The sequence below is a fragment of the Haemorhous mexicanus genome, chromosome 2 (assembly GCF_027477595.1).
Source record: "Haemorhous mexicanus isolate bHaeMex1 chromosome 2, bHaeMex1.pri, whole genome shotgun sequence".
NCBI lineage: Eukaryota > Metazoa > Chordata > Aves > Passeriformes > Fringillidae > Haemorhous > Haemorhous mexicanus.
Genome location: NC_082342.1, coordinates 6,423,575 through 6,440,097, shown reverse-complemented (window position 1 = coordinate 6,440,097; position 16,523 = coordinate 6,423,575). Strand labels below are relative to the sequence as shown.

The 16,523-nt window shown below is 37.5% G+C and overlaps 1 protein-coding gene across 3 annotated transcripts in view; it reads left to right on the top strand.

Annotated features, from left to right (window-relative positions):
• CADM2 (cell adhesion molecule 2) overlaps positions 1 to 16,523 on the top strand; it is a 578,035-nt gene that overhangs the window by 372,503 nt on the left and 189,009 nt on the right. For 2 of the 3 annotated variants that reach the window (XM_059872652.1, XM_059872630.1), the window contains exon 2: positions 1,828 to 1,854. The exons of the other annotated variant lie outside the window; for it this stretch is intronic. In XM_059872652.1, coding sequence (XP_059728635.1) covers positions 1,828 to 1,854 — 27 coding nt within the window. The remainder of the gene's footprint in view (positions 1 to 1,827; positions 1,855 to 16,523) is intronic. 3 annotated transcript variants of the gene reach the window in all.

The window sequence follows — 16,523 nt, the reverse complement described above, 5'->3', positions numbered from 1 at the left end:
ACGCAAACAATTTTTTTTATTCTGTTTAATTAAGTACAAAGTCTCCTGTTGCTTTTAAATTTCTGGTGGGGACAGGGAGATGGTGTTTTCTCCAGACCTTTGTTAAGTTTATGTGATTATTCCGGCTAGAAGTGATAATACATTCATGTAGATGTAATTCTCTGGGCTTAAAAAAAAAAAGGGGAAGCGTAATAAAATGAACAGGTTGATGAACTCAATGTATTCATTATCAACTTAGATTTGCATGAAGGAGAAACTGTTCACTTCTTCTAAAATTAGAATGGGATCATTAATTTTGTTTACTACACAAGCAATTTTTAGCACGTGTAAGATTTACGGGCAGTTTGCAGGTGAATACATCTTCTTAAACCACCCTCTGGAAAGAGCTCTGCAGAAGCATCTGCACTCATTGGAGCTCCCCAAAGCAGAATTTTTTGGGTAGTTTTCACTACAAGGAGAATGTTGACAAGTCAAAATGGGGAACTTGGACGTAAAGGAGGGACCAGTGAAAAAATAAAAAATAAAAAAAGGTGGCTACAGGGGAACTGATATTTTGATGCATTCATAAAGTTACAAGTGTTAGGTTTTCAGCAATTTCTTCATATATGGCAACTTGGTCTTCACTGCTATATACTCTTTGCTTATTTTAGTAAAGACTGACTGGTGAGACACCAGACCAAAAATGAAAAGAAACAAATCAAGCAAACAAGTCTTTTAGATATAAACAAGAGAAGCAAAGCCACCAGAAAAGGATTTCGTGTTTCTCCTTTACTTTCATGCCTTCTGGTCTCAAGCATAGCTACTTTTGAATTGTCAATGTAGTTCTGCCCTACAAGAAGGGCTAGCAGAAGAGGAATTACATATTTTGTTTTTTTTTTCATGGAGATGCTCTTGAATGAGATGCCTTCTCAGAGTGTGCTTGAGAATTTAGAGAGGTTTGGATGGCATCTTTTTGAATAATTTAATTAATTCCATTAACAGAGTGATTCCATTCTAACTTTGGGTTTTGAGAAATATTTTATTTAAACAACATTATCCTTGAGCCTCAGAAAACAGAAAACAATGGTTCTGTTTATTTTGGTGATATTGTGGCTTTTAGTGAAACATTTTAAACTACAGTGTTTGTTTTTGTTACCCTGCTGGGATGAAGTACTAAGAGCATGAAACTGTGTGGATTCGGGATACTCAAGGAAGGCTGTAATGTCTGTCCCTATTTCTGTGAGTTTGAAGATTGGTTACTGTTGTTTAAAATATCATCTGTTCCTTTTGGTTTGCATGCTCCATTAGGGTGCAAGAACAATCTGAAGTTATAGGTTTCAATTAAGAAAAACAGTAATCGTATAGCAGATTATAAATCATTGGAATGTTTGCAGATTAACTGATGCTTATTTGCATCAGCTTCACAGAAAAATGATGTTTGAAGAAATAGGAGCAAGGGGAAGACATAAGATTTAGGTTCTTCAGAATGTACTTTTGGTAAGCCAAATTGTGCTTTACGTTTTAGAATTCACCAATGTGTGTGCATATGTTCTCACCTACTTGTAACTAATGATCCATGAATTTTCTGCAATCCTCACTGTGCTTTTTTGAGTGTGTATTCTGGTGTATTTTCCAACTTCTCAGTGCAGGGCTTCTGACAGAATCATAGCTCTGAACTCTCTCACAGCACAGCAGTGTCTCTAATAAATAGGTCAAATAATCTTAGAAACGGTGTTTGTTAGCTTTGAATCGATAGTGATGAAGTTTCTCTGTGTTCTTGCTTGCTCAAACTTCTGTCTAATCTATCTTTGTTCTCTTCTTCTTGTGCAATCTTTTCCTTGCTTCCAGTGGCTGCTACAAAGAACAAAGCTAGAGGTGAGTTTCTGCCTGCACCCTTCAATTTGCATTGCATGGTTCTGCAGCCCACGCATTTTCTCCCAAGGTTGTTTCTGCTTCTCCAAACAAAGAAAAATATCTTTAGGTCCAATGGTATGCTAGATTAGTTCTTTACAATTTGAATTTACACCTAAATGCAGTTTATCAATCAGCACTGCTCATTCTGAATTTTGTTAATTACTTTAATTTGGGAAGTTTTCAGGAAAAAGATAAAACTAAGTGCTTTGTAGTTAGATTTCTGACTTGCAATATAGTAGTGTAGGGATATTGATGGCATTTTAATCGAAATGAAGATATTGCATAAAAATGCTCATAAATATGTAAATGTAATTTTTATTTTTTATCTCTAGTCATAGTCATAAATATCTGAACAGAGAACAATGAACTCCTAAGTGTCTCCTAAGCATTTCCTGTCTTTTCACACTAGTATAAATGATCATCACTGTTCCTGATGGCATACCAATATATAGAAAGGCATACTATGATATCTGCAGAGATTTATGGCTTCAGAGCAGCAAGGTGATTGCCACAAATCAGTGTGACAAAGAAGGAAACCTTTCAGAACTAATCATGTAAGGTCAGCAGTGCTGTAAACCATTTCCTGAATTTCAACGAAGCAGTGATGTAGCAAATGCAACCTGAGCGGTGTATTTTGACTTACAGGTACACATAAATCAATGCATACCTGTTTATATATATAGATGCATGTGTGTTTATATGTATGAACATATATTTGCATAGAAAATCATGAGAATATGTATTTTCCTATCATTTTTATATTATTTCTGGTAGATAAATTTGAGTTTTCTGATAATTATACATAAGATTTTAAGGCAAAAATCTCTGCTAGTTTACATGTATTTTGGAAGTCAAGATTCACAAGGTTTGAAAAGTTCAATTCCATACATTGCTTAGCTTGAGTTTGTAGAACAATAATAATAATCAAAGAAAATACAGCCAGTTGGGAGTTTTTATGCATTAGAATAATTAAACCAATACTTAAAATACAGCTCAGGTTTGTATTTATTTAAACCCTTGCATGGCTTTTTGTAAGACCTTTTTCTCAGAAACTTTGCATGCATTGGGTGACATGAATGAGGGGAGTGAACAAAATCAAATTCATCTTTTTGCCTATGCATGCCTTAAAAATTGCTTTCCTCCTTTCTGTACTGTTATGTATTTAGCTGTGGTGCTGTGTAGCAGTGGTCAAGACTTTGAGACCTTCATAATTAACAAAAAAAGCCCGAACCAAGACATCCACAGAAGGGACTTTTCAGCATAAATGAACACAATCTCATCAGTATTCAGTGATTAGCTGATACTCCCATATATTGCCATTAAAACAGAAACTGCCCTGGAGGCACAGGAATTGTAGGATGAGTCAGAATTACTCATGGGTACCACTCATCTGTGAGCATTAACACACATTCATTTCAGAAGTGCACATGCATATTGAATGCACAGCTGAAACTCTATATACTGAAAGAGGTTTGACACTGTGATCTGCGTTATCTTTGGAGATCTCTTGCTCAGCTGCACAGTGCCTTCAAGAAGTCCTCAGCTTCTCCTTTGGAGCTGAACAGCCCTGTGATGAAAGCACCCAATATCCACAAGGAATTCAGTCCTGCAATAGTTCTGTCTTTTACCAAAAGCATAGGACCTATTTTATGATCTCCTGTGGTGGAAGACATGAAGTAGATGATGCCTTACTGCTTTTCTCATTACTCTGTCTAAGCAGTAAAGAAAGGTCTGTTCCTCCTTTTCAAGTCTAACACTTAACTGGAAAACAGTTCTCTAATACGGCACTGGAAACATCAATTCACAACTGAGAGAATTCTCAGGAGGAGTTTCTCTTTTGGCACTTTTATTTTTAAATCCAGCAGTCCTTTATGTCTTTGCTCTTATGTATGGGTCTTCATCTTTCCTTTCTGAAAGTCTGGAATTTGAGCTGCCGTTTTCAGCAAGGCACAGTTGACCTCATGCCTACCCTAAGATCTGAGAGTTCCAGAGCACATTATTAAATGATATTCTGTGGGATCACCTGTCTTTTGTTTGTGCATTGTTAGCATGGGAAAACTCCTGCTGGTCTCCACATCCCTCCCCCTCCTAGTGGGATTGTCTGTAAGCTGAACAACAGAGCCTTTGCTCTCAAAAATTGCATTCAATGCTATTTCCTGAAGTATTTTCTCAGTCTTTGTCAAAGACTGCTTGTATTAAGTGCTGTAAAGCAGCTGTTGAACTTTCTACTTTAGCATTGCTTTGAGGCACTTAGAATCAATTTAGGTTGAAAGGTCATCTGGTCTGCAGGTCATTTGGACTGAGCTACCCAGTAAGTAAAACCCACTTAAATCTGTTTGCTCACAGCCTTCCAATCAAACTGTAGTATCTCAAGGATTTCACAGCTCCAGGATAGATTTGCACTATGATTGCTTGATTTTACCATGGTTTTCTTTCTTAGACTTTTGATGACCTAGAAGAAGTTGCATGAAGTTTTTTGTGGTCTCCAGAGTAGGTAAATACGCACAGGACAGATCTTCTTAAACTATTGGAATGGTCTGCCTGGGGAGGTGGTGGAGTCACCATCCCTGGATGTTGTAAAAAGAGACTGGATGTGGCATTTGGTGCCATGGCTCAGTTGAGGCGTCAGGAAACAGGTTGGACTTGATGTTCTTGAAAGTCTCTTCCAACCTTGTGATTCTGTGATTCCTTTGGACTCCTGGGAGATGCTGCCACAGGATGCTTATGAGCAGAATAGTTAGGACATTTCCAAGAAGTCTAGTTCAGAAGGGTTTGAAAGGGTGAGGAGGGAGCAAAATGAAACATTAAAAAGGTCATTTGTGGCACTTAATTTGGTGAAGCAGAAACTGAAAATGCCACCTGAAAATCTCAGGCTATCAGAGGTTTCTTTAGTGCATGAATATTTTAAGGACCATTTCTTAATGCACCAGATAAGATTTGTTTAACTTGATCTCTATAAATGAACATTTCCTCTAGCAGAGCACCTGTTTGAAGACTGCCCTGACCTCTTAAGGAGTGCTATTGTGACAATTTTGGGACAATATTCTTGCAGATCTCTTCTGGCAGCAGTTAACAATGGTTTGCATCCTGGATGATCTTACCAGATCTGCTAATGATGTGTCAATTTTCAGCCAACTAGTGGAAGAGAGGGCCAAGTGTCTTCATTCAAATGTAATTAGTTGAGAAATGGAGTTCTGTGCTCCTCATTTTCTCTTCTTTGATACACTCTGGTTGCTAGCCAATGAGCATGACCCAGGATGAGGACAAGGACTTAGATCTGTTTTACAGACTAACTCTTTATGTCCTATTCCGTCAGTTTAACCCAGGCCTCATAAGGCCTGTGCTGCCAGATGGTCTACACCCGTCTCCAAAATAGAGAAAAGTGTAGCAAATCCCATTCCCTGTTCCTAACCCTAAATGGGATTTTTGAGTGTTTTCCTCCAGATGAATGTTTGCTTGCACATAAACTGTGGTATGTCTCTTATTTCATTGGTCTCCACAAGGTACAGACGGTTGATCCTTCTGTACAATGCCCTCATGTTGACTGCTCTCCATACCACTGGTCCAGCATCTTGTTGTTGGTCATGATGATCTTCTTGCTTGTGAATTCCACAAAGACGGGAATTCCATTCATGAGGACTTTATATGGATAGTGGTTGGTCAGCCGGAGCAACTCACAGAAGAGGAGCCAGCCACAGAAGTCATCCACGACGACTGTGTTTTCCCTGTCATGGCTGTCCCACCACTCACCGCGGCCCTCACAGAACTGTGACCCCTCTCGGGAGGTGGCCCAGTGGCTCTTGCCTCCCCCTGGTGGGCCAATCAGCGCGTAGACTTCAGTTTCAAAATTGCGCAGTTGCTGGCCAATCAGGAGCCTCAGATCTCTAAGGCCACGCCCCACTTGACGTAGGCTTCAGGGAACTCGTGCACGATTTCGGCCATTTTAGTTCTGGCCTTCATGGCGGCAGCAGCTCCCATGAGGTCACTCTGGTGCCCTCAGCCCACAGGGTCCCCCACCTGGCAAAACACATCACCTTCTTTGCTGCAGTGCTGCTCCTTATCTTCATCGGACCCACAGGCAACTTCAGGTGAGCTGTCAGCAACACTTTCTTAAGTGCTGATGGTCACTCTTTCACTCTTTCTTCTTCTTTGGGGCTATGATGCCCCAAAGCCTCATTTCCGGCTATGAGGAAGCGTACTCTGCAGGCTTCAAGACTTTTCACAGCTTGGTAGTCTGCTTCAGTGGGGTTATTTACAGAAAAAACCCACTTACGTGAGGGGTGGGGGGTGGCATGAGATGCCTTCGTCATTGGAGCACCAATTGCTTCACGATCAGTGGACACGTGGCCTTTGGGTTTCGTCATTATGCCTCTGTCCCAAAGTGTGCCATATCCCGAAGTGGACAACAAGCAGTACTGCAGCAAAGAAGGTGAGGGGTTTTGCTGGGTGGGGGTCCTAGTGTTTAATAACAGTGGCATGTGTTACTAAAAAGTTATTGTCAGGTCTGTCCCAAACCTCCTGTAGTTAGGCAATTGGCTTTTAACCCTTCAAAGTATCAATCAGAGTTTCTGATAATTTTGATTGTGGGGTTTGTTGTTTTTTTTTTTTTCTTTTATGGTGCTTTTCATTGTTGTTGTTAGTTTTTTCTTTTTTTGGTTGGGAATACTGAGGATGACTATGGAAACTTTTTATAAAGAAAAAAAGAATATAAAGGCCAACTTCTATTGCAGGAGGGGAAAGCAAGCCCTCCAGAAAGATCAATCATCTGCTTGTTTAGAAGTACAACATTTCTTTCTCTTCCTAAGTCTCCTCTGGCTCACAGATTAGAAATGGTGACATTTTCAAGAAGATTTGTAAGTCCCCAAGAAGAGACTTCTTGCAGAGGGAAAGTTGTAACTGCTTTAATTTTGCAGGATTCATCTTGTCCAATCTTTATAAAATCCTGTTGGATTGGTAGCTATTTCTGACATGCTTCTTTCTCCCATTTTAGCTGTGTATGAAGCTCTATTTTTAATTTTTTTCTCAGCGGAAATCCCATTCATATTATAGTGCCACTGCTTCTCATAGCAATGTTCTGCTGTAGTACACACACAATGCTATATTCTCTCTCAAAAACAGCATAAAAGCTGGTTCTAGGCATATAATGGCAAATAAAGGTTCTTGGGGATGTCCTTTTAATGGGAGATACTATCAAACTGTTTTTTTCTTTTTTAGTATTATTCTGTTTAGTTTTAAGTACTGTAAGTGCCTTAAACTCTTATATCACTTGCCTCACAAGGTGGATATAACAGGACTATTTTTTGTTGCCTGGTGGATATCCAGTGGATTTTTGAGTAGTGTCTTTTTCTTGACATTGCATCTGTAACCCAAAGAAACTATTTTTGAGAACCACGGAAGACCATGGCTTTTTTTCTTTCAGTCATTTCTTCTACAAATGCAGAAGTATATTGTTTCTGCCTTACTTTTAAAAGAGGAGACTGATTCTCCTTCAGAAACATAAGATTAAATTTAGCTTTAACAATGCTACTTGAGGCTTACATCTCAGTCTGTAATATAAATCATCATAGCAGTTGATGCACTGTCTAAAAGCATCTTATCCAGGAGCAAAAGATCACTCTGGACATTATTCACTTGACTTACTTTGTTTGTTCTCATTATGTCAATGAAATTGGTATCAGCTTATTTGGACCTTAAGTCAGGAGGGATCATGTGAAGAGTGTTGAACCAACATACTCTGTTATTGCCTGGATAGTTGTGCAATTACTCAGGTTGTCTTTTAGTTAAGAATCAATTTTTTTCACTGGACTTCACCAGATCTTCATCATTGGTCATGTTATACCCGGCCATCTTTGATTTTCTCACATCTTATGATAAAGTTTATTGTGTATATTCTATATATTTGTAAATAGCTAGGTAAAGAATAGGTTTCATTCATACCAGAGTTTTGACTGAAAACCATGTAAACCAGGAGAAATTGTGTGTGTCAAAACTAGTCAACACAATTGCAAGACCTACAGGGTCTAAACCTACCAGTTTAAGTCCTCTCTTTAGTACATGTAATTAGCCAAGCATATTTCTCATTCAGAAAATTATCATAGAATTAACTCAGTAACACAATAGCATGTAAGGAGCAGGATGAAATAAACATATACAAGGAGACCCAAAAATTAATATTTTTCCTATTTTTTCCTATTTACATTATCTTCACAAAGTTCTCAGCTATTCAGTTACTGATGCTACTCAGGCAATAGCTTTGCTGTTTCTTTTTTTTCCTTCTTTTTTTTTTTTTTTTTTTTTGTTGTTGAGGAATAGCTAACTCAGGGTATCATCTGCAAAAATGACACTCTGCAACATATGATGGCAAAAGTTGTGAACAAGTGGAAGTGTATAGATGTTGAAAGTGTGAATCCAATATAGAGCCTGGGGAAACTCCATAAATCAGTAGTTTGGAAAAGCATTTATTTATGGTTATAAGCTTTCACCCCTGAGACATGTAGAAATAAAAACCTGTCATATTCCACCTTTACTACAAGGTCATTTCAAAAAGCTTGCCAAGACTGTTGTAGTAGCATAGCGGGATTTGAAACCTGATTGAAATTTTTCAGATATTCTAGTGCTATTGAAGTAGAGGAGCTCTGCTTTGTAAAATCCTATGATGTTATTCTTCAAAGTACATTTTTGACTTCTAAAGGTAGAATTTTCATATGTCACTTAAAGGTATTAAAAGCACCTTTAATATTTGTAAGTGATTGTACTTTCAGAGAGAATAACAAAGTAAATGTAGCCTTTATAACCATTCCTTTACTGTCTCTTTGGTATTTCCTCCCCTGTAGTTTAGTCACTACTTCCAGTTTATAAAGCCTGTGCTTTCCTCCAAGGATTAAATTCTGTCCACTGGTTAAACTTGTGAGGCTGAAACATACGGATTTCAGTTTTCCTTCATGATTTCTCATGGATGTTAAGGGTCAGAATTTTCTCATATTCAGCATTTCTGATGAGGAAGAAAGTGGTGATGTAGAACCAAATTTCATGCTTGTCTTTGAAGACAGTCCACAGAGAAACAAAAAGCCAGAAAAGTTTGGAAGTGAAAAAGTTTTGAAAATGACCATGTTAAGAGTGCAGAAGGACTTTGAAGGTTTAAATTTAAAATTGTGTTGGGTCTTGTTGAATTTTTTTTTTTAATATCCTCTTAAATGCAAAATTCACATTAGATCAGAACACTAGATTATTTCATGGTTTAGTTTTCCATTACATAATGTAAGACATTTTAATTATGTCTCAAAAAATCATGCAAATCTACTTAAGTATATCATATAAATACCATTTGTCCTAGAGGATTTGGGAGAGAAACCAGTTGTCTGAGTTCTGGAGGGCTTTTTAGAAAACTCATGAAATACATTCCTGTCCTTTTTTCTTCCTTGAAAACTCCAGCAGTGATCCTCAGGGAGAAAAGATGGAATCATAATGACGATAATAGTTCTTAACAAAGTTGCTGTCTGCTCTTGACTCTTTGTAATTATACTTGGGAAATACTTGGCCCTAACATCTGTAAGATCTTACCAATATTGAGAGAGCTGAGGTTTCCACATCATGTCATGTGTATGCAGTCAAAATGCTCGCCATTGTAGTTCCTGTCAGAATTATTTTGCCATTCAAGTTCCCAAGTTCTGCTACATAATAAGGAGACCAAAAAAACATGAATCAGTTTTTCATTTTTTACATGGAGCAGCTCTAGAAGCAGCAGTTTGACAAGCCTGCATGTCCTCTTTACGGCTTCTAAAGAATTTTATTCTGTTTTCCAGAACAGATGCACAAAACCCAATATTAACAGTTGTGATCATATAACACTCGCTAAAGTTGCAATTTATTATGGAATCGAGCTCCTCTAACAGCATAGAAATATCAAAAGAAGGGTACAAACCCCCCCTGAAATGAGATTTGTAGGGGCTACTGCTGTCAACATGTCCTTTTTATTTGAGAGGCATCTACACTGAGCCAATGTGTCAGTCATTTATTGACTAAATGATTTTTTTAGTCAGTGCAGAAGAATTTGGGATGGAATAAGGACAGTGTCTGTTTTCATGCTTGTGAAATGCAACACAGCTGTGGGAGAGGGACTCTAGGGAGGATGCTCCATTCTGAGATGGACCTGGTTAACACTGACTAAAGCATTTGTCAGTTTTTATTCCCTAACTTTCAGATAGGCCACTCTTCCCTCCACAATGGTTAATACAAATTCTGATTGCCCTTTTTTTTTTTTTTTTAATTTGTCTGTGCTCATTTGGGTGTTAAGCACATGAGACTGTCAAAAGCAGTGTATTAGGAGAGCTTGCCATACTTGAATAGAGCTCTGCTGGAGATGTGGTTGCTTTATTTGCTATTTGAATGGATGTGCTGCTGTAAATCTGGTCATGGTTTTGAGCATTGAGCCCTTATGACTCTCTGCAAAGAATTTCCAAAGGCAGCACATTGCATTTCATACACATATTGCTGTGTGCTGGCTCAGTTAAGTAATTTGTCAGATTCCAGTCAGACAAAACACTTTGCTTCAGAGTCTAGACTGTTGATTTAGGCACAATCAAAAGGATATAGTGAGTTCCCAAGACAAGTTCGTCATATTTTCTGCATCCTGTGGAATTGTTGGGCATGAGTACCTAATATCTGTCAGATGGTTGGAGCTGCTGCTCTGAGGCAGGTTGTCAATTTCTTTTTCCTAAATATCTAAATTTCTCAACTTCAATTGAATTTTGTTTTTCTTTTGTTCCAAAATTTCATATAGACAAAGGGTATTGATAATAATACTGAAATACAGAAGAAAAGATAACAGTTGGTGTACAGGTTAAACCCATGGTAACTGATTTTTATTTTTCTGAAGATACAGACACTTTTAAAAGTACAGGCTTTTCTTTCAGGCTTGGTTTTGTTCAGTGTGCTTTTATAACAAAAGGAAGTGAAAAAAGTGCTTTAAGAAGAAGGAATTTTTTTTTTCCTAAAATCTTCTTTTGAAAACCAGAGGGCTTATAATGATTCTCCACATTAGATCAGATCTCAAGATTTGTTCCTTAAATCTCTGTATGGGATCAGATCTTCAGAGAATTTGTTTTACTTTAGTGGTCAGTGAAACACATGGTGTTTAAATGGCTGAGGATTCACCATCACTGCTGCCATGTGTGGTTTTTTGTTAATTCTAACTTGGTTTCTTGGATGAAGCATAAAGGCCTAGGTCAGCTAAGACTTTTTCATGTGTGCTGTTATAGTTTCATAGGGATCTCTAGTTCTTTGTAAGTAAGCATTATGCTCAGCATTCCTCTTGGATTCTTTCAAGAGCTAATAGCTTCAAGGTCTTCCTCACATTTTAATTACAGGCTGCATATAAAGGAAAGGTAGTGGAAAACACTTGAGCAGTGTACTTTGGAGGGATTTTTGTTCCTGTGCTATTAATACACTACTATTTAAAAAAATGTTCTGTGATTAGAGATGGTTGTGGAACGATTTATGCTGGCCTGTTGACCACAAGGTCTGAAGGATCATTAGAGATTAAGGAGAGAAAAATACCTTGCATCTTAAATTGTTGATTCTGAGTTAACATCCTCAATCACTACTTACCCTGTTGCTGAACACCCAACTCCTTCTCTGTTAAGCTTCATCTCTTATAAGTTCATCTCTTGTAAAAACTAACTGGCAAGATCACATTGTCTTTGTGCATCTTCTCAGCTCATGTTAAAGAACCAGCGCTCTGTTTGGAGTATCACAAATAATTGCAAATTTCAGAAGGAACCTCTGCCATTCATGTTTTGGAAGCTGTTGTTGCCTCTCAGGAAGCCAAACAGATATATAAGTCTGTTCTTCTCAGATTGCTGCAACTCAAAGTATGCCAGTACCAGCACTCCAGAAAAGAAAAAAATCCTCAGGTTTTCCTTCTTAGGATCCTAATTCTATGAACTTATGATTCTATGAAACCAGATCTGGAAGCATAATAGATTAGCTAATAGATTAATAACATGTATTAATTAAATAAAACACCCAAAACACTGTAAAAATTGGATATTTTCATTTGTTGTTTCAGCGTTCTGTTAATGGGCTCCCTAGAGGCCCGCTAGCTAAAAGTCATGATTCCAACTTAGTCTTCTAAGTTTAAAGAATATGATACAAATCTTTAAAACACTGTAACTTGATAAAAAATATTCAAAGGGAAATAAGCAAGAGAATTAAGGAGTTTGAAATAAAACTGAGTGTAGCTGTCAGGAGGGAGGGAAATGCTGGAAAGAAGGCCATGGAAAGGAGTAGTGCAGTTGGGCTTTGCAGCAGCCAGTAGTGGAAGTTCTTCCTAGGCTTTGCAGGTCCCCATGTGTCTTATTGAGATCATTGCCAGTTTTCAAAAATCTGGTTTAAAGGATGCAAACAGAGATAAGGCTATAAACTCCGGATTTATATACCTGTGCACAGAGAACGCATCCAGCTGGTTTCCCACAGACTCATTCTTTTGTTAATTGGTACTGAGGATACTGCAGTCCTTTTTCTTTTGTGAAGGGTGACTCTCCTAGTTTATTGTTTTTTCTAATAGTTATTATTTCTATATGCATATATTATATGTACTGTGTGTGGTCTATCAGGAGAAAAAAAGATTTATTTTAGTTACTGAGAAAACTATTTACATAACTTTTTCAAGGTAGAAAAACTTTTTGTGCTTTTTGTGTAGTTTCTCTTTTCATTCAGAAAGCCTGTCATTGGAAATCCCTTTGTTTCATTGCTTAATTTCCTTCAGAAGTAGCTGTTTTCATTTGTCATGGGGAGAAGTATTTATTTTGTTTATTCATCATTGATTTCTAGAAATGTAAAGTGTGTCAGCTAATGCTTTCCAAATAGAAGCTCAGAAAGGAAGGGAGAATATCAATCCCTGCATTAATGTCCATTTGCATTTTAGGAATTTAAAAGTGTGTAACACTAATGAGCTGATAATTCAGTGTTCTTTTCAGATAATGTTATGTACAGAAATGAATAGAATGAATGGGCTTCCCTACTATGGTTGGGCTTCTCTTACAGAATTCAATTTTTGTAATGATTATTGTAATGGACTACCCATCCCACTCCAGCAATAAATATTCCTCAGAAGGCACGCTAGTAAAAATGCTTTTCCACAGCAGATGTGGTAGAATTCTTCTGATCTTTGGCTTTTCCACTCTTCAAAAGCCCAAGAGGAAAAGTGGGCCTTGGAGTTCTGTTGAGATAAGTTTCTGGTGTTTGGGACACCAGCAGTTATCAAGGTCCAGTATTTCTCCCTAATATCTGATCTAAACCTACTCTCTTTAATTTGAAGCCATTCCCTCTTATCCTGTCTCTACATGCTCTTGTAAATAGTCCTCCTTTATTCACCTGCCATCTTGATCTGATCTAAATATATTCCAAAATATATCCATTCATTTGTGTAGGTTAGTGACAACTATTTTAATAACTTTACTTTTTAAAAAATAAATTCTACTTTCCTTAGTGCTTCTGTGAAGAGCTAAGTGTTATTTCCTGTCACAATTACTCTAAAGAAGATGTCATATCAGTGATCTTGGCTGTAAAGGTGTCAGTTTTACCTGAAAAATGTTCACGTGTTTCCCAAAAGGTGTGTATTTGGTTGAGTTCTTGAAGTACGATATTCAAGCCCTTTGGCTATTTCTAAAATGCAGGTTGAGCATGAACAGCTATGGGAATATTCTTGATCATCAAGACCAATCTCTGTCGGTATTACATATTTCCTCCTCTGTTTTCATTCTTCTGAAAAGCTGAGGATTTGTTGGTTTTGGTTTGGTGTTGGTTGGTTGGTTCGATTTCAGTTTGTTTTCCTTCTCAGCTGGTAATTTCATTAGGGAAACTCTGAACCTTTCCCTTATAATGACAGGTGTACTCTTCTAATTTCCTGAAGCAGCAGATTCATAGAACTTTTTCTTTTGTCGAGATGATCTTTAATTATAAGCATCTTCTCACATGTAATTTTTTATCACTGTGAATAATACACAGCTATAATTTTTTTTTCCCAGTCGTCATTTTGGTAGACAGACAGATATTTTTCAGTCTCTTCTATTTCTAGGATGATATTTTTCCTGTGTTTCATGGTGTGAATTGGCTGCTGTTGACTGAAGTGAGCTGAAAATTCTCCAGTTTTACCTGGGATTCACTGCATCTTTTCTATCCAGCCTTCCAACATCTACCAGTAATACTTCACCTGTCTTACAACTGCTTCCCTTGAAGCTGCTCCATATTGGTCATTCATACTCATCCAGTGATAAATTAGAAAATGTGTCTTCTTCCTCCTCGGTTGTTCTCAGCTAATGAGATTCTAGGGTATAGCTGAAGTTTCAATTTGTAATCCCCAAGTGCATGGGGATTTTTTCTCATTTCTATTACTGCAGTCCTAAAGGTTGTCCAGCACTTTCTGTGAGATGTATCAGCCCTCTTCTGTATGAATGATACTTTCAGATTTCACCTCTTCCTGGTCATTTGCAGGGAACAAATTCACTTATCCTTCCCATCTACACAAGGTGACTTGGCGGTGCATTTGTTAGCTGGGTTTTTTTGGTCAAGACATGGATGTTTAGGAAGTGTAATGCTTCTCAGTGGTGGTAAAAAGGCAAGCAGTGAGATACCAAAAAAAAAAAAAAAAAAAAAAAAAAAAAAAAAAAAAAAAAAAAAAGAAAAAGAAAAACTTCTAATCTCAGATAAATTATACCTATATTACATAGATAATAATTTCCTGTTAGGTGGGTTTTTTTTGTAATTTTCTTACCATAATTCCATAATTTCTGCTGGTCATTTTTTCATTAACTTTGTAGTTATGTTGTTACTTCATCTGTATCCTAAGTACATAGAATAATTGTGCACTATGCCAGCAGAATTGTATTTGATCTGATGTATCCTTACAAGACTTTATTGGACATTTCCTGATTTTTGCACCATTTTGTGTTAAATTCCTGAAGTGTCTTATGTCTATCTTCCAGAGCATTCCAATCTGCTACAGATGTTGTAAATCCTATTCCATGGTTCCTGTTTGGTTGTTGGTCACACTCTCTAGGTTATCAGTACCTCATTGATGAACTTCAAAATTATGATATATTTTTCTTTCCTGTTTTTTTTTTTTTCCTTTTTTCCCCCGCAGGCACTCATGGCATTATTTGATATTATAAAAGTTTTCCCTTGGGAATTCTTGGTATTCAGGCATGCTCCTTGTTTTTGCAGTGATCCATGACAGCCAGGCAATGATTTTTTTTTTTTTCCCCCTTTTTGAATATGTGCAGCATCACTCAGTACCAGACTTGCTGTTCCTGTAGAGGCACAACTTGTTACCCTGTCAGCAGCTTGGGGAGCTCAACGCCTGTTCCAGTGACCAGCAGAGATTAACATTTTCTATGTCAGGTCATTTGCTTGGCTTGTCAGAGTGCAAGATTATGGCTGAAAGGGTATATTGACCTGAAAACATAAGTTTATGAATTTATGGAACCAAGTTGCAAAAGTATAAGGCATAATATAGTTTTGAGTTGCAATAAAATGTAATGGAGTCTGTCTGCCTCCCTCATTGGCAGTAAAATAATCTGTTATGATTTTGACATAGGGTTTCTTGTGATTGGACTGGTTTTAAAATGCTTTATCCATGCTTGGGGCAGAAAAGAGGTCTTTTAATGTCTTAGAATTTCACTAGCTGGATGTTTCTTTCCTGATATCTCAAGTTACTTCCTAGGAAAACAGTTTCTGTATCTTCCTGTTTTTTTTTTCATGAGATAGGGTTGTCCAAACACTTTCCCTGGATTCTAGTCAAGAATTTGATGTACTTGAGGCCAGTACGAAGGGTGATGGCAGGAAGGAACTCCTGAAAGGAGGGAGATGGCACTGAATTGGGTGGGAAAGGATTTTTAATTAAATGCTTACAGAAATGTTATATATCAATTGAACTAAACCATATTTCTACTGCCCAGCTTGCATAGTGATTTGAATTTCAGAATTTTTTCTGGTAAACCATCCCATGGTCTCCCACTGCCAAGGATTATTTGTGGGGTTTTTTTTTTTTTTTTTTTTCAATTTTCAATGTTGTGTCATTCAAGTATTAAGGCCTTGTGGCTAAAGAGGTCTCTGTAATGGAACTTGCTGGGTTGTTCACGGCAAAATATTTCATAAACATGTATTTTCCTTGTTTCTCTCTGTTTTGTTTCCTTGAGTGTGTGATGTGAGCTTCTATTAGACGCAAATTGTGTATCCTGGGGGAGCATAATAGAAAACCACAAAACACCAGTCAGTCTGAAACATTTTGCAGCCATGCTTAAAATGAGTATGGGACAAGTGGGGATTGGGGATTGTTAAAAGGGGGAACTGCTGTGCTGGAGGAGAGAACTGGGCTGGTGACAGGAGGATGCCAAGACAAGGCATCCCACTTCTCAACTTGTGCCTTGTGATTGAAAATAACCATTTAGACTTAAAACCTGTTGGGCTTTGTGTTTCAGCTGTTGCTGTTCCCTTATCTACAGTATGGCAGTGATTAGGCTGTTAGATGCGTTACAGAGTGAAAGTTCACTAAAAGAGGTTTGCTTTTTTTTCCTAAATCAGTGTGAAACTAAGCAGAATTTTTTTGGATCTTGAACTCTGTGAGCTTCCAA